Raw genomic sequence first — 26523 nt, 5'->3', positions numbered from 1 at the left:
TCAGCTGGAGCAAGTTCCCCATGCAGGTTAACTTGTCCCTTTTTAACTCACTTTAACTTCACTTTAGTTTTACACCAGAATATGTTGTTTTTTTTATTGAAAGAAAGATATAAACAAACAAAGCACATAAAAGTCATATCGGAATTACAAACTTTTGCCTTGGGTTGAGCAACATCAGTATTACAAAATATACACTGAGAATCTAATTATTGTACAACATTAAATAAAAATTTAATAAAAATATCTTATATTATTATCTTATATTAAATCATATGTTTCAAGTAAAGAAAACAGTTTAAGGGCTTTCTTTTCTATAACAAGACTCAAGGACTTACTCGAGAGCTTTAGCTCATTTCTCCAATGGGTCAAACATGGTTTGGTCTTAAAAAAATCTACATTTGTGAATGAAGAACTTTCCCAATAACACCAAATTATTAAGGACAAAGTCCAAATTCTTGTCTTCAACAAAATAATATTATTCTAGTCTATCCACCCATTTTTTGGAAAATCATATTAGGAACAATAAACCAGATGGAATGTCTATTTGTAAGGAAAGATTTTAACCATTTCAGTTTCAAGACACCATTCATAATATTGAAATCGATCACATTCAACATCATCATAGTTTTTTACCATGTCAATCTTTCTTATATATTGACATATATTTCTCCATATGAACTTAAAATTAACTGTATTTATTGTTTCGTCATTCTTGTTGAGATGGGTAAGGAGAATGCCGGATAAATTAGTCTGGACAGACTATCCATTTTTGATAATAAGACGCCAAAAAATGAAATATCCCTTTGCAGCCACCTGTTTAGAATTGACTTACACTTGACCACATTGTTCTAAATATTCATCTTTTCAATTGCTGTTTTGTCCTTAGAGATAAAAATCCCCAAATATATGACCTTCTGTTTTATCTTTATATTATATAGGGATTATAAGCAAAGCAATAATAATAAGATAAGATAAAATAGTCCTTTATTACTCCCTCAATGTGGAAACTCACGTGACTGCTGTTAACATTAACCACAGAACAAGGAAGTAAGTACAGTCAGACTTTCATTTATGTGAAATTATTCTGTTTGAAATTTAAAGTGTCACTTTGTCCAGGCTTGTATTTTCAAGACTCTCCTACAACGATGACTCGCTGCTCAGAACTGAAGTGTTCTGTTGTCATAATTCTGACTTTCAACATCTTTTGTACCGTCTCACAAAGTAAGAATACCTTTAAAATCCTTAGAATCCTTTGTTTTAGGTTTGAGTTTAACTTAACTTTTTTTATTGGACGGATTCTGTTAAGATACTTAAATATCATCTGAAATTTATACCAATAATTTTCTTTTTCTTTTTTTTTTTTTTTTTTACCCCAGATGCACAGGTACTTGATTATTTTGTGGGCTGCTTTCAAAACGGCACAGCGGAGGTACAGTTGGAATTGAATTCTCAAGAAATATTCTATGTGGATTTTGACAAAGAGACAATTGAATACACCGGGCCTCCATTTTCTAAGTTTGACCCAAGTGTAATATTTAATAATCTGCACTTATACCGTAATGCTAAGAAAAACAAGAATGCCTGCTTAGTAGCAGCCCCATTGGTAGCAATAGAAACAGGACATCCACCAGAGGAGAGAGGTAAGTACAGATGCACTGTGTCATTATTTATCAAACAAAAATTAATTCAACATGCAGAATAGCTGTAGTGCACCCAATGATTTGAGAACTTGTAGAACCAACTTTAGCATTAATAACACGTTTTCTTTATCACATTATCAGTCTTTCACATTGTTCTGGATGAGATTTGGTCTATTTGTCTTTATAACATTATTTCACTTCATTTACATTTGAGGACATTGTTTTTTTGCACAGCTCTCTAAGGGTCCCAGCATAGTATTTCAAACACCCTGAGGACTGGACTATAACTGTTAGACAGATGCCCTTCAGTTTGGCTCTAAGATTCTCTGACGTTCGTGGACAAAATCATTGACTGCAAGACACAAAACAGGCCCCATTCACCACCACTTTGACAGTTGGTATAAGGTGTTTTGGATGTCCTTTGTACCCTACAGACATCTCGATTTTGGTCTAACCGATACAAAAGACGCTGTTTTGTGGTCTGTTGTGCTGTCAGATTCTGTTTGGGAATAAAGGATTTTTCTGTTTTTCTCTGATTGTACTGTCATGAACATTTACATTTAACATCCTAAGCAAGGAATATCAAGTGAGATGAAATTTCCAGAAATTTTCTTTTTTTTTCTTGCTATTCTTCTATTGAGGATTGAACAATGGGATTAACTCGCTGGGATGTTCACTCCTCGCAAGTTTTGCAACTGTATTGAATGATCACCACCTCTGAAAAACCTTCAGAAAGACAGAAACAGAAAAACAGTCTTACAACTTTTCTAAGACTGATGGGGAGAAACAGTTGCCCAGTGACTATGTCTTTCATTTTTGTCATTATGTCAACACAATGTGCATGAATGAATCAAACCAACCTGATCTCACAAAAATCCGTGAAATGCCCACGACCTGTCACCACTATTTTCCGTGGTACCAACACGGAAAGTGGTATAATTCCGTGTGGGCACCACGGATATTGTACCATGCAAAGTCAAGGGGATCCGTGGTTGTGATATATACACGGATTATGACATTATTATTATTTATATATTATTCTTTGTTATAGTGGCTAAATTATGCATTTTTGTCGCGCAAGGTACTGTTTTTTACTGTCCGTTTGTAAAAGCACGTTTTTAACGCTGCTTTAGCAGTGTTTTATTGAGGTTTTAATGGGAGCACCACGGATATAGCACTATGCGAAGTCAATGGGAGGCGTGGTCGTGATATATACACGGATTATGACATTATTATTATTTATATATTATTCTTTATTATAGTGGCTAAATTATGGGTTTTTGTCGCGCAAGGTACTGTTTGTTACTGTCAGTTTGTAAAAGCATGTTTTTAACGCTGTTTTAGCAGTGTTTTAATGAGGTTTTAATGGGAGCACCACGGATATAGTACTATGCGAAGTCAATGGGAGGCGTGGTCGTGATATATACACGGATTATGATATTATTATTATTTAGATATTATTCTTTGTTATAGTGGCTAAAGTATGCATTTTTGTCGCGCAAGGTACTGTTTTTTACTGTCCGTTTGTAAAAGCACGTTTTTAACGCTGCTTTAGCAGTGTTTTATTGAGGTTTTAATGGGAGCACCACGGATATAGCACTATGCGAAGTCAATGGGAGGCGTGGTCGTGATATATACACGGATTATGACATTATTATTATTTATATATTATTCTTTATTATAGTGGCTAAATTATGGGTTTTTGTCGCGCAAGGTACTGTTTGTTACTGTCAGTTTGTAAAAGCATGTTTTTACCACTGTTTTAGCAGTGTTTTATTGAGGTTTTAATCGGAGCACCACAGATATAGTACTATGCAAAGTCAATGGGAGGCGTGGTCGTGATATATACACGGATATAGGTTCATGTTAAGGACATCCATTTTAATTAGTTCTCCTTCGATTATGACAAGTTATTAATGCTCAGGGTGTAGAAACGTATAGGTCTGAGAGCCTCCTGACTAATGGTATGGGGCCTATTTTGTGTCTTTTTTTGCACAGTTCACTAACGCTTTGAGCTAGGAAGCTGACATTCTAGACTCTGTATCAGGAGGTGACTCTCATCCACTGTGCCAAGTTTCAGATCTGTGTGACCTTCGGAAGTGTCAAAGGTCACCGCATGTGTTGCGTTTCGGCCCTGCAAAGCGCTATTTCGTGTCTTTTTTGCACAGTTCACTAACGCTTTGAGCTAGGAAGCTGCAATTCTAGACTCTGTATCAGGAGGTGACTTTCATCCACTGTGCCGAGTTTCAGATCTGTGTGACCTTCGGAAGTGTCAAAGGTCACCGCATGTGTTGCGTTTCGGCCCTGCAAAGCGCTATTTCGTGTCTTTTTTTGCACAGTTTACTAACGCTTTGAGCTAGGAAGCTGCAATTCTAGACTCTGTATCAGGAGGTGACTCTCATCCACTGTGCCGAGTTTCAGATCTGTGTGGCCTTCGTAAGTGTCAAAGGTCACCGCGTGTGTTGCGTTTCGGCCCTGCAAAGCCTATTTCGTGTCTTTTTTTGCATAGTTCACTAACGCTTTGAGCTAGGAGGCTGAAATTCTAGATTCTGTATAAGGAGGTGACTCTCATCCACTGTGCCGAGGTCCAGACCCGTGCGACCTTCGGAAGTCCCAAAGGTCACCGTGTGTGGTGACTTTTCTGGGCCTTTTTTGTGTTTTTTTTTAAATAATTCACTAACGCTTTGAGCTGGGAGGCTGATTTTTATTATTATTTATATATTATTCTTTGTTATAGTGGCTAAATTATGCGTTTTTGTCGCGCAAGATACTGTTTGTTACTGTTAGTTTGTAAAAGCATGTTTTTAACGCTGTTTTAGCAGTGTTTTAATGAGGTTTTAATGGGAGCACCACGGATATAGTACTATGCGAAGTCAATGGGAGGCGTGGTCGTGATATATACACGGATTATGACATTATAATTATTTATATATTATTCTTTGTTATAGTGGCTAAATTATGCGTTTTTGTCGCGCAAGATACTGTTTGTTACTGTTAGTTTGTAAAAGCATGTTTTTAACGCTGTTTTAGCAGTGTTTTAATGAGGTTTTAATGGGAGCACCACGGATATAGTACTATGCGAAGTCAATGGGAGGCGTGGTTGTGATATATACACGGATTATGACATTATTATTATTTATATATTATTCTTTGTTATAGTGGCTAAATTATGCATTTTTGTCGCGCAAGGTACTGTTTTTTACTGTCCGTTTGTAAAAGCACGTTTTTAACGCTGCTTTAGCAGTGTTTTATTGAGGTTTTAATGGGAGCACCACGGATATAGCACTATGCGAAGTCAATGGGAGGCGTGGTCGTGATATATACACGGATTATGACATTATTATTATTTATATATTATTCTTTATTATAGTGGCTAAATTATGGGTTTTTGTCGTGCAAGGTACTGTTTGTTTGTCAGTTTGTAAAAGCATGTTTTTAACGCTGTTTTAAACTTAAACTTAAACTTTATTTATTTATATAGCACTCTTTATGCAACTGGAGTGCAACACAAAGTGCTTTACAAAAATACATTAAAAAAAAACAATCTCCCTTGACCCCCCCCCCCCCCCACACACACACACACACACACTCCCCGTACCCTCATTCATAAGACATACACACACATACACACAGCATACTATACAGATGCAGACCCACCCGGCACCCCCCACCCTTATAAAATGGAGTATGGCTGAGCACTGATAGACCATAGTGAGGAAACACCGTCCTATGGGAGCCATCCACACCGAGAGCTGTCCACGACTACAGGGGACGCCGCCGCAGAGACCCCACGGACCCAGACAGAGAGGGGCCCACACCACGGCTATAAAGCCCTGGAGCAGGACCCCAACTATCCAGGCCCTGGAGCAGGACCCCCAACTATCCAGGCCCTGGAGCAGGACCCCCAACTATTCAGGCCCTTGAGCAGGACCCCCAACTATCCAGGCCAGGACAGCAGGACCCCCAACTATCCAGGCCCTGGAGCAGGACCCCTTACTATCCAGGCCCTGGAGCAGGGCCCCCAACTATCCAGGCCAGGACAGCAGGACCCCCAACTATCCAGGCCAGGACAGCAGGACCCCCAACTATCCAGGCCCTGGAGCAGGACCCCCAACTATCCAGGCCCTGGAGCAGGGCCCCCAACTATCCAGGCCAGGACAGCAGGACCCCCAACTATCCAGGCCCTGGAGCAGGACCCCCAACTATCCAGGCCCTGGAGCTGGACCCCCAACTATCCAGGCCAGGGCAGCAGGACCCCCAACTATCCAGGCCAGGACAGTAGGACCCCCAACTATCCAGGCCAGGACAGCAGGACCCCCAACTATCCAGGCCAGGACAGCAGGACCCCCAACTATCCAGGCCAGGACAGTAGGACCCCCAACTATCCAGGCCAGGACAGTAGGACCCCCAACTATCCAGGCCAGGACAGCCCCCCGTAGGCAGACCAAGCTCCCGGCGTGGAGGGCCCCCATGAGGAGAACACTGGCGCTGAGAACTAAGAAACAATAAACAAGATATGAACAGAACTAAAAGGAGTGTAAAACATACTAAAAACAGCATAAATGAATGTTACTATAAAATATAACTTATGGGCACTAACAGTGCCCATAAGTACACTGACAGTAGAAGCAACATTAAAAAATAAATGAGTAAATAAGTAATAAAATAAATAAGTAATTAATAAAAGCTTTAAGAGGAACTTAAGAGGAATAAAATGACATAGAGGAAAACATTAATAAGTAGTGCTAAACAAGTAAAAGGAGATTCAGTTAAAAGCTAATTTAAAAAGGTGAGTCTTGAGCCAACCTTTAAAAGCATCGACAGTCTCTACGGCCCTGAATTCCTCCGGCAGGCTGTTCCACAGGCGTGGGCCATAAAAATGAAATGAAGCTTCACCAAAGGTTTTGGTTCTCACTTTGGGAACAGATAAAAAACCGGTACCGGAGGATCTTAGGGCCGATATGGTAAAAGCAGGTGTGAAAGATAAGAAGGGCCAAGGTCGTTAAGACACTTAAAAACAAGTAAAAGAACCTTAAAATCGGTTTTAGCAGTGTTTTATTGAGGTTTTCAGACTCCTAGCTAAAAGTGTTAGTGAACTATGCAAAAGAAGACACAAAGACCCATTCCATTAGTCAGGAGGCGCTGAGACCTATACGTTTCTACACCCTCCTAACCAGCCAGGACGTTTTGGAGGAAACACTGTTGCAGAAGTTGTTTGGGGGCATCCCCTGAACAGACAGACGTTAGTTTGGTGCAGATCGGACCTGTACTTTTCGATGGGCGGGGCTTTGAAACTTCACCTTTTCCAACATTCGAACGGATGCCGTTGCCAGAAAATTTGACCAAACCAAGTAAAACTTGACCTGTGGCCACCATGTGGGGCCTTGATTGGGCTTGCCAAGTCTCAACTCTGTGAAACCTCTGCAACGCCAACTAGCTCTGTGGAAGTCATACAGCCACGGGACCAAAAGATCTTAGAAAAGGGCCTTCTGCATTGCAACATAGTAAAAAATCAGCCTCCCAGCTCAAAGCGTTAGTGAATTATTAAAAAAAAAACACAAAAAAGGCCCAAAAAAGTCACCACACACGGTGACCTTTGGGACTTCCGAAGGTCGCACGGGTCTGGACCTCGGCACAGTGGATGAGAGTCACCTCCTGATACAGAATCTAGAATTTCAGCCTCCTAGCTCAAAGCGTTAGTGAACTATGCAAAAAAAGACACGAAATAGGTTTTGCAGGGCCGAAACGCAACACACGCGGTCACCTTTGACACTTCCGAAGGTCACACAGATCTGAAACTCGGCACAGTGGATGAAAGTCACCTCCTGATACAGAGTCTAGAATTGCAGCTTCCTAGCTCAAAGCGTTAGTGAACTGTGCAAAAAAGACACGAAATAGCGCTTTGCAGGGCCGAAACGCAACACACGCGGTGACCTTTGACACTTCCGAAGGTCACACAGATCTGAAACTTGGCACAGTGGATGAGAGTCACCTCCTGATACAGAGTCTAGAATGTCAGCTTCCTAGCTCAAAGCGTTAGTGAACTGTGCAAAAAAGACACAAAATAGGCCCCATACCATTAGTCAGGAGGCTCTCAGACCTATACGTTTCTACACCCTGAGCATTAATAACTTGTCATAATCGAAGGAGAACTAATTAAAACGGATGTCCTTAACATGAACCTATATCCGTGTATATATCACGACCACGCCTCCCATTGACTTTGCATAGTACTATATCTGTGGTGCTCCGATTAAAACCTCAATAAAACACTGCTAAAACAGCGGTAAAAACATGCTTTTACAAACTGACAGTAACAAACAGTACCTTGCGCGACAAAAACCCATAATTTAGCCACTATAATAAAGAATAATATATAAATAATAATAATGTCATGATCCGTGTATATATCACGACCACGCCTCCCATTGACTTCGCATAGTGCTATATCCGTGGTGCTCCCATTAAAACCTCAATAAAACACTGCTAAAACAGCGTTAAAAACGTGCTTTTACAAACGGACAGTAAAAAACAGTACCTTGCGCGACAAAAATGCATACTTTAGCCACTATAACAAAGAATAATATCTAAATAATAATAATATCATAATCCGTGTATATATCACGACCACGCCTCCCATTGACTTCGCATAGTACTATATCCGTGGTGCTCCCATTAAAACCTAATGAAAACACTGCTAAAACAGCGTTAAAAACATGCTTTTACAAACTAACAGTAACAAACAGTACCTTGCGCGACAAAAACGCATAATTTAGCCACTATAACAAAGAATAATATATAAATAATAATAATGTCATAATCCGTGTATATATCACGACCACGGATCCCCTTGACTTTGCATGGTACAATATCCGTGGTGCCCACACGGAATTATACCACTTTCCGTGTTGGTACCACGGAAAATAGTGGTGAGAGGTCGTGGGCATTTCACAGATTTTTGTGAGATCAGGTTGAATCAAACCAATAAATTGACAAAATTCAGATTTTACAGAGGTTCTCACACCTGCTCCAGCCTATGTACTTAACAGCCTGCTTTTCATACGCTGCCTCTGCATGTTGTCTTAATTTGTTAAATAAAAAAAGACATGTCATATGTTCTTGTTCATCTGAAAATACTGTGAATAATTGTAAAATGTTGTTTTTATCCTACAAAGACCCTCCTGAGAGTCTCCTCTACACTGCAGAAGAAGCTGAGCTCGGAGTGAAAAACAGCCTCATCTGCTTTGTCAATTATTTCTACCCACCTTTAATCAAAATAAAATGGACCAAAAATGGCAACCCGGTGACTGAGGGGGTCTCACTCAGCCGGTATTATCCTAATGAAGACCAAACCTTCCACCAGTTCTCGACCCTGATGTTCACTCCAAGTGAGACAGATTTTTACAACTGCACTGTGGAGCATTCAGCACTGGAGATGCCTGAAACGATAATCTGGGGTGATTATCTGTTTAGATTTATGTTTTTGGACTTCACACATTCACAAACACACATGTACATGATTATTTGGTGTAAATGAAGACATAACGATTAATATTTTAATATGTTGCTCCACAGAACCCAAATTTTCTCCTCAAACTCCTGAAGCTCTTGGACTGGATGTTTTCTGTGGCTTGGGCCTGACTGTGGGCGTGTTGGGTGTTGCAGCTGGAACATTTTTCATAGTCAGAGCACTCCCCTGAAAATTATTACTTAGTTTTTAAGAAAGTATATTGCTAACTATACATGGAAACAATTATTGTATTCATTCAAGAGCTTGGTTTTGAAAGAAGTCAGAGGTACAATAGTTATTTCTGTTTTCAGTATCGTGTAATACTCTGGATTACTTCTGTTGCTCGGCAGATATGTTCCATATTTTTCTCTTTGTTTGGTATCCTGACTGGCATAGCTACCTTACCAGCCTCGAGTTCCCCAATCACTTGTTTCCACTCTGCAAATGGGTCCTTTTTTGTATAGTTAACTCCAGATTTCAATGTTTGAACCAAAGCTTTGTAGCAACTATTTCTCCTGTTTTTCCTTTGCTCTGTCCAAGCGCTTTACCTATTGTGGTTTTCCAGGTTAAGCCTCATATGTAAGGATTTTATTATGTGAACGAGTCTTTTGTGACATACATTAGCTTCACTCATTTAAACATATTTTTTTTACATAGTTTAGCAACTTTATCCATATAAAGACCAGCACCTGTGATGAAGCACCTGTAATTTCTTTCTGTATGAACAATTGAAGTGGGTGCAATTCATCGATGTGTCGATGCATCGCGATGCGTCACGTGACGATTTGGAATCAATTAATTAAAAAAAAAAACATTTTTTTTTTTTAAGTTATCCTATCCAGATTCCAGACTGAATAAGCTGCTGAATCATTTCATTTTCAAGAATGCACATTTCTTATTGTTCACTTGAAATATGGCAGATATGTTTACACTAAATAAATTTGATGGAAGTACATATCTTGTTTACTTGAATTAATGAACTCATTAAATCCAGGGCTTGACCGTTTTCAGTGTTTTCCGCCAATAGAGGGCGCTCTCATGCAAGTGCAGCTTTCCCTGGTCAAAGTTAAGTAAGTCAAAGAGCAAATGTTTACATAGTCATAAAATAAATTATTTTGTGTCTTTGAAAAATACATGTCAAATGTTCAAAAAACCTTGTTATTTACTTAATGAGTGTTGTTAGAGGAACTGAGTTAATTGATTGGCTATTTATTTACAAATGTAGCCACAGATGAAGACAAAATCAATCTTGTATGGAAAAAAGCATTAAAAATCACAATAATCGAAGAATCGTGGCACCAATAATCGAATCGACAATCGTTATAATTGAAGAATCGAAGAATCGAAGCTCCAATAATCGAAATCGAATCGAATCGTGAGGTACCCTTGTTTGCACACCCCTAATGAACAATGACAATAAAGAATCTTGAATCTTGAAATAACATATCTATCGTATCCTTCTTAAAATATTTCTTTAAGGTTCCTTATAAAACAGAAAAAAACTTAAACCAAATAGTTTCTGGGTAAGTTTTTTTAAAACTTGTAAATAGGCCATTGGGACAATATTTTAAGAGGGTGAAGATATGCACATCATATGTAGACACAAATTATGTGATTCAGATTCAGTTTTTTAATGCAATTATTCAAGTTGAGCAATTCAAATTCAAATATAAATGATTCAAATTCAGTTTCTAGTGGCATATATTTCTGCCCATACACGTGACTGTAGGCTATATATAGTAACATGCCAGGAAACTCAGCAATGTGACCACGAAGCCAAAACAGAAGTCACAAAGCATTACTATAAACTGTGGAGGAAACAAACTCAAACGGACGCAAAAAACAGCACATCATTTGTAAATGTAAAATTCCGCATACTTTTAAAATGTACGTGAAAGGGGAATAAAGTGAATACAATGCCTTATTATGGCTAGCATTAGTTTCTCCTATCAAATTGAACCAACTATCACGCATGTTAACATAAGAGATGTAAATGGATCACGGAAAAAACTAGCAACTTAAAACTCAATAAACATTTATCCAATAGTGTAAACAAATGACTACATGTTCAGTGGGAACCAGCTGGTCCAGTCGTGTCTTCCTACAACAAAATAATGAAGTCAGAAAATAACAAGACATTCTTTGGGCTCTAAAAGATTACAAAATAATGTGACCTGTGCCATTCTCTACCAATGCCAGTCTGATCTTGTAAATCAGGTCAGACTGCTGTTAACATCAACCACAGAACAAGGAAGTAAGTGCAGTCAGACTTTCATTTCTGTGAAATGATTCTGTTTGAAATTTAAAGTGTCACTTTGTCCAGGCTTGTATTTTCAAGACTCTCCTACAACGATGACTCGCTGCTCAGAACTGAAATGTTCTGCTGTCATAATTCTGACTTTCAACATCTTTTGTACCGTCTCACAAAGTAAGAATACCTTTAAAATCCTTAGAATCCTTTGTTTTAGGTGGAGTTTAACTTAACTTTTTTTATTTGACGGACTCTGTTAAGATACTTAAATATCATCTGAAATTTATACCAATAATTTTCTTCTTTTTTTTTTTTTTTTACCCCAGATGTACAGGTACTTGATTATTTTGTGGGCTGCTTTGAAAACGGCACAGTCGAGGTACAGTTGGAATTGAATTCTCAAGAAATAGTCTATGTGGATTTTGACAAAGAGACAGTTGAATACACCGGGCCTCCATCTCCTAAGTTTGACCTAAGTGTAATATTTAATAATCTGCACTTATACCGTAATGCTAAGAGAAACAAGAATGCCTGCTTAGCAGCAGCCCTATTCATAGCAATAGAAACAGGACATCCACCAGAGGAGAGAGGTAAGTACAGATGCACTGTGTCATTATTTATCAAACAAAAATTAATTCAACATGCAGAATAGCTTTCATGCACCCAATGATTTGAGACCTTGTAGAACCAACTTTAGCATTAATAACACATTTTCTGTATCACATTATCAGTCTTTCACACTGTTCTGGATGAAATTTGGTCTATTTGTCTTTATAACATTGTTTCACTTCATTTACATTTGAGGACATTGTTTTTTTGCACAGCTCTCTAAGGGTCCCATCATGGTATTTCAAACACCCTGAGGACTGGACTAGAACTGTTAGACAGATGCCCTTCAGTTTGGCTCTAAGATTCTCTGACGTTCGTGGACAAAATCATTGACTGCAAGACACAAAACAGGCCCCATTCACCACCACTTTGACAGTTGGTATAAGGTGTTTTGGATGTCCTTTGTACCCTACAGACATCTCGATTTTGGTCTAACCAATACAAAAGAAATTTCCAGAAATTTTCTTTTTTTTTCTTGCTATTCTTCTATTGAGGATTGCACAATGGGATTAACTCGCTGGGATGTTCACTCCTCGCAAGTTTTGCAACTGTATTGAATGATCACCACCTCTGAAAAACCTTCAGAAAGACAGAAACAGAAAAACAGTCAACAACCTTTCTAAGACTGATGGGGAGAAACAGTTGCCCAGTGACTATGTCTTTCATCTTTGTCATTATGTCAACACAATGTGCATGAATGAATCAAACCAATAAATTGACAAAATTCAGATTTTACAGAGGTTCTCACACCTGCCTCCTGCCTATGTACTTAACATCCTGCTTTTCATACGCTGCCTCTGCATGTTGTCTTAATTTGTTAAATAAAAAAAAACATGTCATATGTTCTTGTTCATCTGAAAATACTGTGAATAATTGTAAAATTATGTTTTTATCCTACAAAGACCCTCCTGAGAGTGTCCTCTACACTGCAGAAGAAGCTGAGCTGGGAGTGAAAAACAGCCTCATCTGCTTTGTCAATGATTTCTACCCGCCTTTAATCAAAATAAGCTGGACCAAAAATGGCAACCCGGTGACTGAGGGGGTCTCACTCAGCCGGTATTATCCCAATGAAGACCAAACCTTCCACCAGTTCTCCACCCTGATGTTCACTCCAAGTGAGACAGATTTTTACAACTGCACTGTGGAGCATTCAGCACTGGAGATGCCTGAAACGAGAATCTGGGGTGATTATCTGTTTAGATTTATGTTTTTGGACTTCACACATTCACAAACACACATGCACATGATTATTTGGTGTAAATGAAGACATAACGATTAATGTTTTAATATGTTGCTCCACAGAACCCAAATTTTCTCCTCAAACTCCTGAAGCTCTTGGACTGGATGTTTTCTGTGGCTTGGGCCTGACTGTGGGCGTGTTGGGTGTTGCAGCTGGAACATTATTAATAGTCAGAGCACTCCCCTGAAAATTATTTCTTAGTCCTTAAGAAAGTATATTGCTAACTATACATGGAAAAAATTATTGTATTTATTCAAGAGCTTGGTTTTGAAAGAAGTCAGAGGTACAATAGTTATTTCTGTTTTCAGTATCGTGTAATACTCTGGATTACTTCTGTTGCTCGGCAGAGATGTTCCATATTTTTCTCTTTGTTTGGTATCATGACTGGCATAGCTACCTTACCAGCCTCGAGTTCCCCAATCACTTGTTTCAACTCTGCAAATGGGTCCTTTTTTGTATAGTTAACTCCAGATTTCAATGTTTGAACCAAAGCTTTGTAGCAACTATTTCTCCTGTTTTTCCTTTGCTCTGTCCAAGCGCTTTACCTATTGTGGTTTTCCAGGTTAAGCCTCATATGTAAGGGTTTTATTATGTGAATGAGTCTTTTGTGACATACATCAGCTTCACTCATTTAAACTTTTTTTTTTACATAGTTTAGCAACTTTATCCATATAAAGACCAGCACCTGTGATGAAGCACCTGTAATTTTGTTGTGTATGAACAATGACAATAAAGAATCTTGAATCTTGAAATAACATATCTTTCGTATCCTTCTTAAAATAATGGCCTAAGTCATATTTTTTTTAGGTTCCTTATAAAACAGAAGGAAACTTAAACCAAATAGTTTCTGGGTAAGTTTTTTGAAAAACTTGTAAATAAGCCATTGGGATAATATTTTAAGAGGGTGAAGATATGCACATCACACGTAGACACACCTGCCAATCCAGGTTCCTATGAGCTCTAAAGACACTAGCAGAAGCTTCTGGTTTTGCTGACTAGTATCAGGAATAGTATTTCACCTTTCATCGTAATGTTCACAATGCATTGAGAAATATCTTTTAATGTATTTCTTTATCTAACCTCTGCTACTTTGATTCTCCATTCTACTATATTTCTGTCAGAAATACAACATCATAACTGTAGTTAAAAAATAAAAACCTATGCTTTAGCCAAAGGAGTTTAAAAGACGAAGCATTGCAGCTCTGTTTTGGCTTTTTCCTTTTCCTACGGCAGATCAACATGTTTTGCTTGTTGATTTGGCCTTTAAGTTTCCAGTCAAATGCGCTTCCTGATACATCCATCTCCCTTTATCAGAGCTTGGGACCACCAATGAGAACACTGGTGACCCCTTAGTGATGGATTTTTGGCAACGGGGGCAATGTGGGTTTCAGTGTCCTTGGCACGAGATATTTTAGCTGCACTGGCAGCAAAATAAGATGCCAATTGCATGTAAACTCAATAACTCAACAATATTACAGCAGAATATGTCATAAGTATTCTAATAAAACTCCATGTTACTCAAGTGTTTATATTGAACAGTGTGATGTTATCTGCTTTCAAAGTTAATGTCAGCCGTAAAATATGAAAATGTGTGATATTCTGATGTAAATACATAAATGTGAAGCCAGCTTTGATAGCAGTAGCAGATAACTGAATGTCACACACACACACACACACATATATATACATGCAAGTACGTATATATGTATATATATCTTTATCATCATCATCATCATCATCAACATTATTATTATTATTATTATTATTATTATTATTATTATTATTATTATTATTATTATTATTAATATTATTATTATTATTATTACTATATTGGTCCTTAACCTTCATCTTCATTGATCAAACAAAATGTGAAAACAAATAACTCTAGAGCACCACGCCTACCAAGCGCTCCACTTTCTTAAAAAAATGTAGTTGAGCAGTCTGTTGATTCACTTCCTCATTGTCTTTCAGTTTGCTGCCTGAGGTTGTATTATATCCTTGGTCAACATGCTTGTTCTTAAAAGTTTTTTGTCACTATTTTTCCTGTTTTTTTCAAGTTCATGTGAGTAGCATTCAATTCTAAATATGTTCAAGGACAAGTCTTAAAATGTAAAACTTGAAATTGTGTTGTGTTGGAATACATGATGACCAGCAAACTCCTTTTGGTTCTGTGTTACAGATGCTCTGTATGGCTATGCTGTGGTCCGCTGCCAGTTCACCTCCACCCGTGATTTGGTGTATCTGGAGCAATTCTACTTTAACAAGGTCTTGCTGGGCCAGTACAACAGCACGTTGGGAAAGTATGTTGGCTACAGCAAAAAAGCAAAGGAAATTGCAGATGATCTCAACAAAAGCTTACGCATTCTGGCGCAAGCGAAGAAGAATGAAGAGAAATGCCGAGATAACATCAAACCACTCTTAAATCTAACAAATCCAGGTGATTATTCATGAAACCCTTTAATTCTCCTGATTATAGTAGCCTGCAAATTTCATTCATAATGTCACTGATGTTGGTGAAATTCTGTACTTCCTCTGAATATGTAGTGAAACAATAGAATAATAAAAGCAGTGAGAAAAAAAGGAACAAGTCAGAAATAAAGATGTAATAGCAATGCTTCAGAAAGAGAACTTTGAACTGTAAATGTTGTTTTTTTCTAAATTACAGCATAAAGTGGCTATTGATGCTTATAGGGAAGTGTGGAAAGAATCACTTTGGTAAAAAGGATAGTCCTGGAGGAAGTTATCAGATATGGGATTTTTTTTAAAGATAAAAGTGTTTGTGAATTGAAAAAGTTGAATAAGAGGTGAACTAAAAACAGGAGTGATGAACTGTTGTGATTAATTTAATAGTTATCTTATAAAACTAAAGCCGTGTTTTATCATTCAACCAGCTTTCACCTGCGTCACAGATGGAAGCAAAAAAAACAACAATAAGTTGTCCGCCAACCTTTCTAACTGCATCACTGTAAAAATAAATGCTCATTTTATTTTGTCTTTACAACATTCAACACTTTTTTACTTTAACTTGAGAACACTAAACACATTTTACTTTTTTGCTATTACATTAATGTTCCATTTACTGTTACATTTACCAATTATTTTGCTTCATCATTACAACATTCACACGGTTTAATATACTTGATGCATTACTTCTGACATAATGAGTATCTCCAAAAATACATGCATGGTATTCATCTTTAAAGCAGTAAGATCATATTTTTTTCCCTGACATTTAGAGATTTGTATTTTTAACATCCAATAACTTTAGTTCTTTGCCAGCAGAGTGAAGCAGATAGTTGAATACCATGTGAGGCCATTACCAAGATGGTGTAATCTTGCAAAATATGTCATTAACTTTTTCTTCTTCTTTTTATCTTTTGTTTGATCTTTTTTTCTCAAACTATATTTGGTTTGGCACATCAAAGAAAAAAAAATAGCATTTTAGGTGCAAACAGAAACTGATGGTAATAAGTTGATTCATTTTCTGCTCCTTTTTTTTTTTTCAGTTGAACCCTCTGTCAGGGTGAGGCCGGTTGAGATACGGGACAGTAAACAGAACACGTTCTCATGCAGTGTGTACGGCTTTTATCCCAAACAAATTAATCTTACATGGCTGAGGGATGAAAGGAAGGTGACAGATGGTGTGACATACACGGACGTGCTGTCCAGTGGAAACTGGCTCTACCAGATCCACTCCTACCTGGAATTCACCCACATACCTGGACAGAAAATTGCCTGTCAGGTGGAGCATGCCAGCCTCAAGGAGCCAAAGAATTATTACTGGGGTAAGAGAGTGAAACAAGATGTAAGGTGCAGCAGCTTATCAAATTGTAGCCTGTCTTTCTCTTGCCTCTTTTTGTAGTGTATTCTACTCGTCATTTTACTCACTCAATAAAATATATTTACCTTACCCCCATAGCTCAGCATAGTAAGACATAAAAACATCTAGTACATATAAGAAATGCCTGACACAAATGAGAACTCAACCGGTTGAAGCATAGTTGTGAACACTGAAAGAGATAACAAAAGTTCAGCTTACAGTACAGGTGAGGGTTTCCACCATGCAACATGTCTAGTAAATCTTTCAAATTCAGCTCCTGCATTGCTTTGTCCTTTAATTTTGTCTTTCACGTTATTGTTATCTTCTTCTTTTTTGTACACCATAATCTGTCAGTTTATTTTTTGCTGTCTGTGTGGGAGTGTTGCTCCAAATTTTGCTAATTTTGTGAGTACCATGAAGCAGCATTCCTTGTGCTGTAATTTCTGAACTTCATAAATACATTAAACCTTATTTGAGGTTAATTTATTGGAATTATTAATTGGAACACATGTGAATTAATTAATTATATGCTTATAAAAATGTTATATATGACACCATTACACAAAGGGCTTGGTTCAAAGATGACGCTGCACATTATCACATATTGATAACTAAATGTGTATTAATCAAGACTAAGTTTAATCTTATCGTGGTAAACAGATTACAAATGCACTGGTTTCCAAACAAGGCTGTTGATGGCCACTTTATTCAGATGGGCTCTAATTCACTGGTGGCCCTAAAGCAGATACGATAGAATGAAGAAAACAGTTTTTAATATGAAAATACAACATGTACAACTGATGCCTGTGATAAATCTATTTTTCAGAGCCAATGGGTGAGGCTAAATGGAACAAGATCGCTGTTGGGACATCAGGGCTGCTGATTGGTCTGGTGTTTTTTCTTGCTGGACTGATAATGACTCTCTGTAGGAGCAGCACTAATGGTAAAAAACTTGCTTAAAACACAGAAAACTTCATCAATTTTAGAAGAAAAACGAATCAATGACATGTCAATCTTTCTGCGACTGTGAATCCTTTGGTAGCCTCAAGAAGCTTTGCCACAGAAATGCACTTTAGGAGATTTATATCACTATTATTACAATATAATTCAATCATCCATTCAACACCAAATTATTGTGGTTTTAAATCAACAATCTTTGACTTTTTCTTCTTTTGTTTGTATCCCAGGTCGGGTGTTGGTGTCGACAGGTTAAAATGCCTTCCATTTAAGGTGAAGCATTCATCGCTCCTTGCATTTTCTAAACCTTAATGCCACTCTTGGCCTTCAGGCTCTGTGGTCAGAAATATGGGTGTGCAGTGGTTAAATATAGCTTTTTCCAGGGGGATTTCCAAGGAAAAGCCTTTTGTCCCCCTCATTGACTTGGGGAAAGTTATAGATGCTCTGGTGTAGACTATTGAACGCTCTCTATCTCAGTTAAGATCAATCTTATCTGCAATGCTTGCCAATAATTCAGAATGCAGAAGGTCCTTTTTCCGCCGGCGCTTTTACAAAATAGTATGATCACGTAATCATTCTTCTCCACTGGCTCCTTATCAGACTCTGAATTGATTTTCAGATGTTTTTGTTCACTTTTTAAAGTTTTAAATGAGTTGGCGCCTTCTTGTTTATTAAAATCCCCTGCACATCCATACCCCCGTAAGAGCATTGCAGTCAACCAGCAAGCAGCTTCTAGATGTTTCAAGATGCAAACTAAAACACAGAGGTAATTGAGCATTTACAGATTTGGCCAAAAATTCATAAAATATGTTGAAATCACTGCTAAAGACTCTTTTCTGCACCATTGCTTTAAATTTTGTGTAGAGTATGTCACCCAAACACACCGGGATGTAATGGTCCTCTATTTTGCTGCTATTCTTATGTTGTTGTTGTTTAAACCCTGCCTTACTGTTTTTTAATTCTGATTTTTATTTGATTGCAAAGCTCTGTAGTTAGTTAAGTTGTTTGTTGATGTTCTAAATAATTTGACCTTCACCTTGTTCAGAGCTGCTGGACCCTATCCAACTGTCATAAGATAAGAGACATGGTATACTTGTATCTTGGGAAGGGTCATCAGCCCATCAAAGGACTACAGAGAGACACAGTTGTACTCTCACACTCTTATGGAACATTTTAAATAGTAAATTTACTTTGGACTAGGGAAGGAAGCTGCAGTAACTAGGGAAAACCCACATAGGCAATGGGGAAACACCTCCAGATGGGATTCAGGCTTATGCTGTAAGGAAACAGTGCTAACCACCACACCACCCTCCGACTTTGGATTAAATATTTATCATCAAACTAAAAAGTGAAATGATCAGAAAATTGGATGGTCCAGGCACAAAGGTAGTGAAATAGGCAAATGCAGGTTGGTATGCTGCATATATGTTGCATACATATATGCCTCTGATTTGTGAAGCAATATCTACTGTAATAATATTCATGCACATATGTTTTGTCGGTAGCTGAATTTCACAATGACTTAAGATTAATTTATTTCATGAAATTGATTTTAAATTAAAGAATGAGGTGTGAAGGACCAATTGCCCTAATTTGGTCATTTCTTTATTCGATTACTTCTCTTATATAAATATTTATGATTAACATTATTTTTAGCACCTGTCTTTAATGTAAACGATGACAGAAACTTTATTTTGAAAAGGACTTTTATTTTGAATATTCGGACAGGATATCCTCCTTTTTGTTGGTATTTGCTGCTGCAGCTGCTGCGTATGGTATGTATGTGCAGGTGCTTTACTAAAGGGGCGGAGATTTCAACTGATTTTTTTTTATAGTGCCTCAGTTAGAGAGGAAAAGATAATGTTATCAATGAATACGTTTGTAAATATTTGATTGAAGTGTGTTGTAAAATGAATATATGTTTACTGCAGCTCTTATGGTGCGAAGGAACTTAATAAACTCCTGAACATCAGTTAAAGACTCAATTGTTTCCCCCTGAGGACACTAGTTTTCAAGTTTCAAGTTTAGTTTATTCATACATAGCCATTACAATAAACGTATGTAATTGAGAGCAATCAGACATCTATAATGGTCCTTTGGCATGTATGAATGGGTCCCCCAAAGTAAGCTATTGAAAGCTTTTGGGAGGGCGCCCAAAGTTCATGAAGGAAAAAATTAAAATTACAGTGCAATGTGGTACCGTTGGGAATATGAAAACAGTAGATATTACAATACAGACAATCAAACATACAAATACATACAATCATTCATACAGTCATCCCACGTCATGTGGCAAGGGTATTTTATAAATAGGTAGACAGTAAATTTACTTTTAGATTTCTTTTAAAAATGGAGAGAGAACACAGCATCTTCAGGTCGTCATCAAGTCTGTTCCAGATCTGAGGGCCTGCAGGCAACACTCATACCAGTGCAATGTAAACGCTGTTGTTTACCTGTTATGAGGTGTTTGTTCCTGGTTTGGTGTTGGTGATGGGGGTGCCAGATATGGGGCAGGCCGGTCAGTCTGGGGTTTAGACCATTTACAACTTCAAACATTATGCAAGCATTATGGAAGAGATTGAATTCAATAAGTCTTAGAAGACCATGGCGATAGAAAAGTGAGCGAGTGGGAGTATCTACAGTATAGCAATACAAGACATGGCACGTATGACTTTCTTTTGTAGGCTCTCAAGTTTTAGAAGGTACCTGGGAAAAGTGTTTGACCATATGACATTACAGTAACTCCAACTAGGTTCAAAAAGAGTTTTGTACATAGTAATTAAAGCAGATAATGGAAGAGAATGTCTGAGCTTGTAGAATAGACCAACATATTTTGATAACTTCTTTGTCAGATGATCAATTTGGCATTTAAAGTTGACAAACTCATCAATATGGACCCCCAGGAATTTAGTGGAGTTAACTCTTTTGATCTCCTGACCGTCAATATTGATATGTAGCATTTCAATATTAATTTTCTTCCTGTTTGAGCGAAATAAAATATAATTAGTTTTGCTAATATTAAGTGACAGTTTATTACTTTTAAACCAGGCATCCACTTTGATTAGCTCCGTGTTTACAGTGTCTTGGAGAGTGAGTAGGTTTCTATGTGAGGTGAACAGACTTGTATCGTCAGCAAAAATTACTTTGTGAAAGCTACTGGTGGAATTTACAAAATCATTAATGTATAAGAGAAATAAGAGTGGACCCAAAATTGAGCCCTGGGGAACCCCATACTTTATGTGTGTCACAGAGTCACCACTTACCAGTGGAAAGTGAGGTGCTTGGGTTTTGCAGCTCACAACAGCAACTTCCTGTTTGCCATGTCCCTAAAGATTTCAACCACGTCACTGTGGTTGATCGGAACGTCCTTCTCAATTCCCAATAATAATATTCTGTCAACCTCAGAAGGAATAAGGCCAGTGTGCTTAACACACAAACAGTGATGCACGGGGAAAATCCAAAATCCACAAAGGGAAGTGGAAGACCTCCATGCATGTTTTGTCCATAGCCATCAGCTTTATAGCTGCTCTGAGTTCTTTAAGAGATCTCTAAATGAACAACGACAATACATCAAAGAAAAGGGATTGTGTTATGGATGTATGGAAATCGGCCACAATGGAAAAGACTGCTGGCATCGCCTGTTTTAATCAGAATGTTAGTTCTCTAGCACACTGGACTAAATGTTATGAATGTGGTATGGTTTTGATACGGAAGGTCTGAAAGCAATTTAATTTTGGCTGTTAAAAAATATGTTACATAATAAATGGTGGTTATGAGGTTTGCAGATTCATTTGTATAATTAGTGTCCCAGCCAAGAAACTCCTACATGAAAAAAACATTTATTTATTACATTTATTTTATTGTTTATTTTCTACTCACTTTAAATAAAATCATGTCACCTACCTTCATGTCTTTACATAACTGGGCACAGCAGCCCTCAGTAGTGTCTTACTGACAATGAGATACTAGTCCTGGAATGCTGCTCTCACCAATGTTAGTTTATGCCAGACATGGCTTCTATTCCCCTATTAGTACATGCATGGGAGAGAAAGCTTTATTTTTTCTTTAAAAATTAGTTTGGCTCTATTAGCTTTTTTTTTTTTTGTATCCAAAGCAGCTTAGATGGGGGGACATCCCTCAAGCTTAGGAACTAGTGGAGCAGGTAAAGAAATACAAACGCAGAAAAAAGGCAATACAGACTAGGCGTTTTGATTAGTGATGGCCATATACTGAACTATTTAGTTTTGCAGGATAATCTGACATCAAAGACCTAGATCAGAGTGTAATTATCAAGCTTCTTCGCCTTTATCTCTTCCCAGCTTCACATCATGCTGCCTTTGCTGTACTATGGAAGGGAGTACAAAACAGTATTGACAGATCTCAAAAGAGGCACAGAAGAGGGCGTGGACTGGAAATTTAGTGTCTCACTCCACTACCTAAAAACATTAATTCATCTATCTATCCAATCTATTTATCTATCATAAAACCACAGGTCTTTCTGACTAGAAATTGAACAAAGATTTGGACCAATTAGGCATTTTTTAGCTGCAAGACAACGCGCAGGGTATAAGTCTCCCATATCTTCCTCACGATGCGCCTGCGTTCTCTGGAATGAGCCGTTTTGGATTTTATTTCATTTTTCTTTTCCTATTATGGAAAAGTCCGAGTCTAATTCTCTTCATATGTTTCGCTACTTATGTTTACATACATTACAAGACGCGGTAAAAAAAAAAAAAAAAGAGAGAGAGGGAGAGACGCCTGATGAAAGCAAACGCGAGGGAACTGATGGCACCACGCAGATGTAGAACAACAACAAACATGAATAAAAAGAAAATCCCGTCATTTCTTTTCTGCATCCATCTCTTGTGTTTACAAACACGTCACGGATTTGTTGTCCTTGTCAGTCCGGCTGTGAATGGCGTCAGACTGGAGTGATAAACTGCTGTTCCGCCCCGGAGGTTACACCAAAAACCAGGTCAGACGAGTTACGTTACCGAGCAGCGATAAGACCCTCGGGATGCTTGATAAGACGCTTTTTATAAGGCAGGGGATGTCTGAAAACATGATGCTTCTAAGCTGCCGAACCGACAATACAAGGCTGGTAAGATTTTAAGATCTATTTAATTCCAAGGGCATTATTTGTTGTACTACTCCAAAAGGGAAAATAATAACTTGAACCACGTTTACATGTGTGAGCATTTTAACTGTTGGTGGTACTCCTGGTATTTTTCTATTTTACCCTTCACTGCAACCTTATCCAGTTATAGAAATACACTCATTGTACTTCTGAATAGTCCTGAAGTACTTTTTACCTGACATTTTGGATGTTTATGTAATAATAATTGCTGGGGGGTCATGTTCTGGGTCTCTGGAAAGATCCTAGAGACAACTTCTGTTGTGATAGACGCTATATAAATAAAATTAAATTGAATTGAATTGAAAACATATTGCCCCTGTTATTCCACTGTATTTTAAAACAGCTACTTCTTAAATTGGAAGTCATGATGACAATAAATAGAAGCATTGTTGTTGGATATTATATACCTGGAATGAATTCCACCTGGGTTTCTAGATGGATATATTAAAACTATAATCATATTGATATCACACACACACATAAACACACACACATATATGTGTGTGTGTGATTATGTGTGTAAGTAGATATATACATAGATATAGAGCAGATGCAGTTAATAGAGACAGTATGGTGTAAATAAGTATAAATATTTATATGTGTGTACAAATATACAGAAATATTCATCTATGTGTATGTATGTATAGGTATGTGTGTGAGTATAATTACAGTATGTAATAATAATAATAATAATAATAATACTGTTATTTAGAAGTGTGAGTACAGTGTGTGAGTATTTATAAATACGGGTTAAATGATTAGTGAATGGGGGTAGGATTAAATAAGTTTATACTTTTGTTTTCTTAAACTTCTCTTGAAGTGTTGTTTTTTACATGTACAAAAATAAAACAAATCAAATCAAATCAAAAAAATATAGGCCGAACAGTGTTTGTTAAAGTTTATATATGTGAAATGTAATAGGAATGTATTGTAAACAAGTGTTTTGTTGTCTATGCTCTCCACAGTTCTTCTCTCACTACCCCTAACTTTGCTGTTCGTACAAATGGGTCTCTATCTCTCTGCTTGGCTGAACGGCAGGGCAACAGAAATCATACCCTCATCGTTATCAGTTTTTCTTCCACATGCAGTCCAACCCTCTTCACGCCTTGCGCTTACTCTAAATTCCTCCCCAGTGCCTCCAGGAGACAGGCGTTCACACTGGAGCTCGGTCCATTGCTCTTCTCACTTCCTGTTGTCGCCCTGCAAACAGGAAGTGACACGTACACCTGCTGAGCTCAGCAGTGATGGAGTGAGAGCAGAGGTAGGGGTGAAAAGTGGGCTTCATGTGTGGGAGGTGAAGTGGAGCCCCGAACACAGAGGAAGCCATGCGGTTATGGGAATTTCGAGGCAGGATTGTCCTCTTCAGGCCTCAGGCTACAACGTGCTGCTCGGTGGAGATTCACAATCTTGGGGATGGGAGCTTAAAAAAAATCAGCTCTGGCATGGTGGACAAACTCTGAAGCCTTACCCAAGTAATAGGAAGAGATGTCCACCCAACATAAAGGCAACAGAGACCCCTCTCCTCATACCTGAGTGTGTCCTGCTGGTCCTGGATGCCGATGCTGGGACTCTAGGATTTGTTGTTGATGGCAATTTCCTTGGCGTAGCTTTCAAGGACCTTCCCCGCGGAGTGGAACTGTTTCCAGCAGTAAGCAGTGTGAGAGGAGGAGCGAGGATACGATTACGTTATCTCAACGGCACCACACGTGGGTATCACACATTTACATAAAAAATGCAATGCAATTTAAAACACAAGGTAATAATATAATATTTTGTCATTCTTTTATTCTCAGGTACTCCCCCATCCCTAATGGCTTTATGTGGACTGTCAATTCATCACTATTTAGGGCAGCAAAGGCTGAATCAAATGGACAAATTACCTCTTCCACCTGCTCTTCATCGCTATTTGCTTTCTTGTTTTTAATTTTAACACTTGATGTGGATATTTTTTATTTGTTTGTCACTGTGCATCAAAGCATTTTTGAGCCATTTCTTTTTATATATATGTAATGTAATATAAATGGGATTTCTTCATTTTGTTTAACTTATTTATTACAAGTTGGCATATGTTTCACAATATTTGAAAGAGATCCGGGATGATAATGAACTGGAGAACAGCAGCAATGCGAAAATTAAATCTCTTTTCTGTATATAATGGATGACTACTTGAAATAAAAGTCATTATTATTGATGTTTCACAGTTTTACAATGATTTCATAAACCTCTGAAACTGTGCACTGTGCAATAGCACCAAGGCTTTCTGCTTATAATATAATAAGATAATATATTAAGAAACACAGGGCCCATATAAGTGTGTGCTTGCTTACCTGACAGAAAACCTGTCTCGTATATAGGTGGTGGAGAATATTGACCCATATTCCATCCATTCATTTCTATTACCATTTCTATAGCTACTTCATCTTGTTCAGGGACATAAGTGTCTGGATGAACCTATTATCCATAATCCCCAGTCCTGAAAGGAGAAAAAAGAAAATTCTATACATTTTTGTTAATTGTAGATGTTTTCGGTACTTCAAAAGATTTTAAGAAGCAAATTCAGCACTAATTGATGATTCTTCGCATGTTTGGATATTAGGCAAGGCAAGTTTATTTGTATAGCACAATTCAACACAAGGTAATTCAAAGTGCTTTACATCAACATTAAAAGCGGCAAGACACAATTAAACAGTAAATAACAAAATGAAATAAAATGATAAGAAGAGGTAAAATAATAAAAAGCACAAGTTGTTAAAAAGTAAGGGCAGTAGAGTACAGCAGGTAAGTATTTAATTTAAGAGTACGCTTCAGTAAACAGTAATGTTTTTAGGCCTGATTTAAAGGAGCTGACAGTTGGAGCAGACCTCAGGTCTACAGGAAGTTTGTTCCACCGGTGAGGAGCAGAATAACTGAACGCTGCCTCACCTTGCTTGGTTCTGGTTCTGGAACCACAACAAACCAGATCCAGATGAACCTCAGGGGTCTGGGAGCTTCATAGGAACTAACAGATCCAGCATGTATTTTGGTCCAAGACCTTTCAGTGCTTTGTAGACCAGCAGTAAGATTTTAAACTCTATCCTTTGACTCACTGGAAGCCAGTGTAGCGATGACCGGTGTAATGTGGTCCAGTTTCCTTGTGAGGACTCTGGCGGCAGCGTTCTGGATCAGCTGCAGCTGCCTGATTGATTTCTTGTTAAGGCCTGTAAAGATTTCATTGCAATAATCTAACCTACTGAAAATGAATGCATGAATACATTCATTTTCATGAGTTTTTCCATGTCTTGTTTAGACAGAAACCCCTTAATTCTAGCAATGTTTTTCAGGTGGTAATAGGCAGATTTAGTGATAAACTTTATATGGCT

At 37.8% G+C, this 26523-nt stretch overlaps 4 protein-coding genes across 5 annotated transcripts; all 4 read left to right on the top strand.

Moving 5' to 3' along the window:
- Nucleotides 1-1028: 1028 nt before the first annotated feature.
- On the top strand, nucleotides 1029-10105 carry LOC133431533 (RLA class II histocompatibility antigen, DP alpha-1 chain-like). The gene is made up of 5 exons (XM_061716815.1): nucleotides 1029-1047; nucleotides 1117-1221; nucleotides 1377-1640; nucleotides 8816-9097; nucleotides 9216-10105. The coding sequence occupies exons 2-5, from the start codon at nucleotides 1146-1148 to the stop codon at nucleotides 9338-9340; spliced, it is 747 nt and encodes a 248-aa protein (XP_061572799.1). The 5' UTR covers nucleotides 1029-1047; nucleotides 1117-1145; the 3' UTR covers nucleotides 9341-10105.
- Nucleotides 10106-11369: 1264 nt separating this feature from the next.
- On the top strand, nucleotides 11370-13989 carry LOC133431517 (RLA class II histocompatibility antigen, DP alpha-1 chain-like). The gene is made up of 5 exons (XM_061716814.1): nucleotides 11370-11404; nucleotides 11474-11578; nucleotides 11728-11991; nucleotides 12913-13194; nucleotides 13313-13989. Exons 2-5 carry the CDS (start codon nucleotides 11503-11505, stop codon nucleotides 13435-13437), a joined length of 747 nt encoding a protein of 248 aa, XP_061572798.1. The 5' UTR covers nucleotides 11370-11404; nucleotides 11474-11502; the 3' UTR covers nucleotides 13438-13989.
- A 1210-nt stretch (nucleotides 13990-15199) lies between these two features.
- LOC133431581 (class II histocompatibility antigen, B-L beta chain-like) lies at nucleotides 15200-21846 on the top strand. 2 transcript variants are annotated; one of them, XM_061716820.1, is made up of 6 exons: nucleotides 15200-15312; nucleotides 15430-15687; nucleotides 16757-17035; nucleotides 17897-18013; nucleotides 18258-18300; nucleotides 19073-21846. In XM_061716820.1, the coding sequence occupies exons 1-5, from the start codon at nucleotides 15258-15260 to the stop codon at nucleotides 18281-18283; spliced, it is 735 nt and encodes a 244-aa protein (XP_061572804.1). In that variant the 5' UTR covers nucleotides 15200-15257; the 3' UTR covers nucleotides 18284-18300; nucleotides 19073-21846. The 2 variants fall into 2 exon arrangements, with proteins under 2 accessions (XP_061572804.1, XP_061572803.1); XM_061716819.1 differs by having other exon boundaries at nucleotides 18258-21846.
- A 465-nt stretch (nucleotides 21847-22311) lies between these two features.
- si:ch1073-228j22.2 (SPRY domain-containing SOCS box protein 1) lies at nucleotides 22312-25281 on the top strand. The gene is made up of 3 exons (XM_061716816.1): nucleotides 22312-23128; nucleotides 24130-24870; nucleotides 24958-25281. Exons 2-3 carry the CDS (start codon nucleotides 24168-24170, stop codon nucleotides 25086-25088), a joined length of 834 nt encoding a protein of 277 aa, XP_061572800.1. The 5' UTR covers nucleotides 22312-23128; nucleotides 24130-24167; the 3' UTR covers nucleotides 25089-25281.
- The last annotated feature ends 1242 nt before the right edge of the window (nucleotides 25282-26523 follow it).

The sequence above is a fragment of the Cololabis saira genome, chromosome 3 (genome assembly GCF_033807715.1).
Source record: "Cololabis saira isolate AMF1-May2022 chromosome 3, fColSai1.1, whole genome shotgun sequence".
Lineage (NCBI taxonomy): Eukaryota > Metazoa > Chordata > Actinopteri > Beloniformes > Belonidae > Cololabis > Cololabis saira.
The sequence above is the reverse complement of the archived record's forward strand: the minus strand, read 5'-3'. Positions and strand labels throughout refer to the sequence as shown.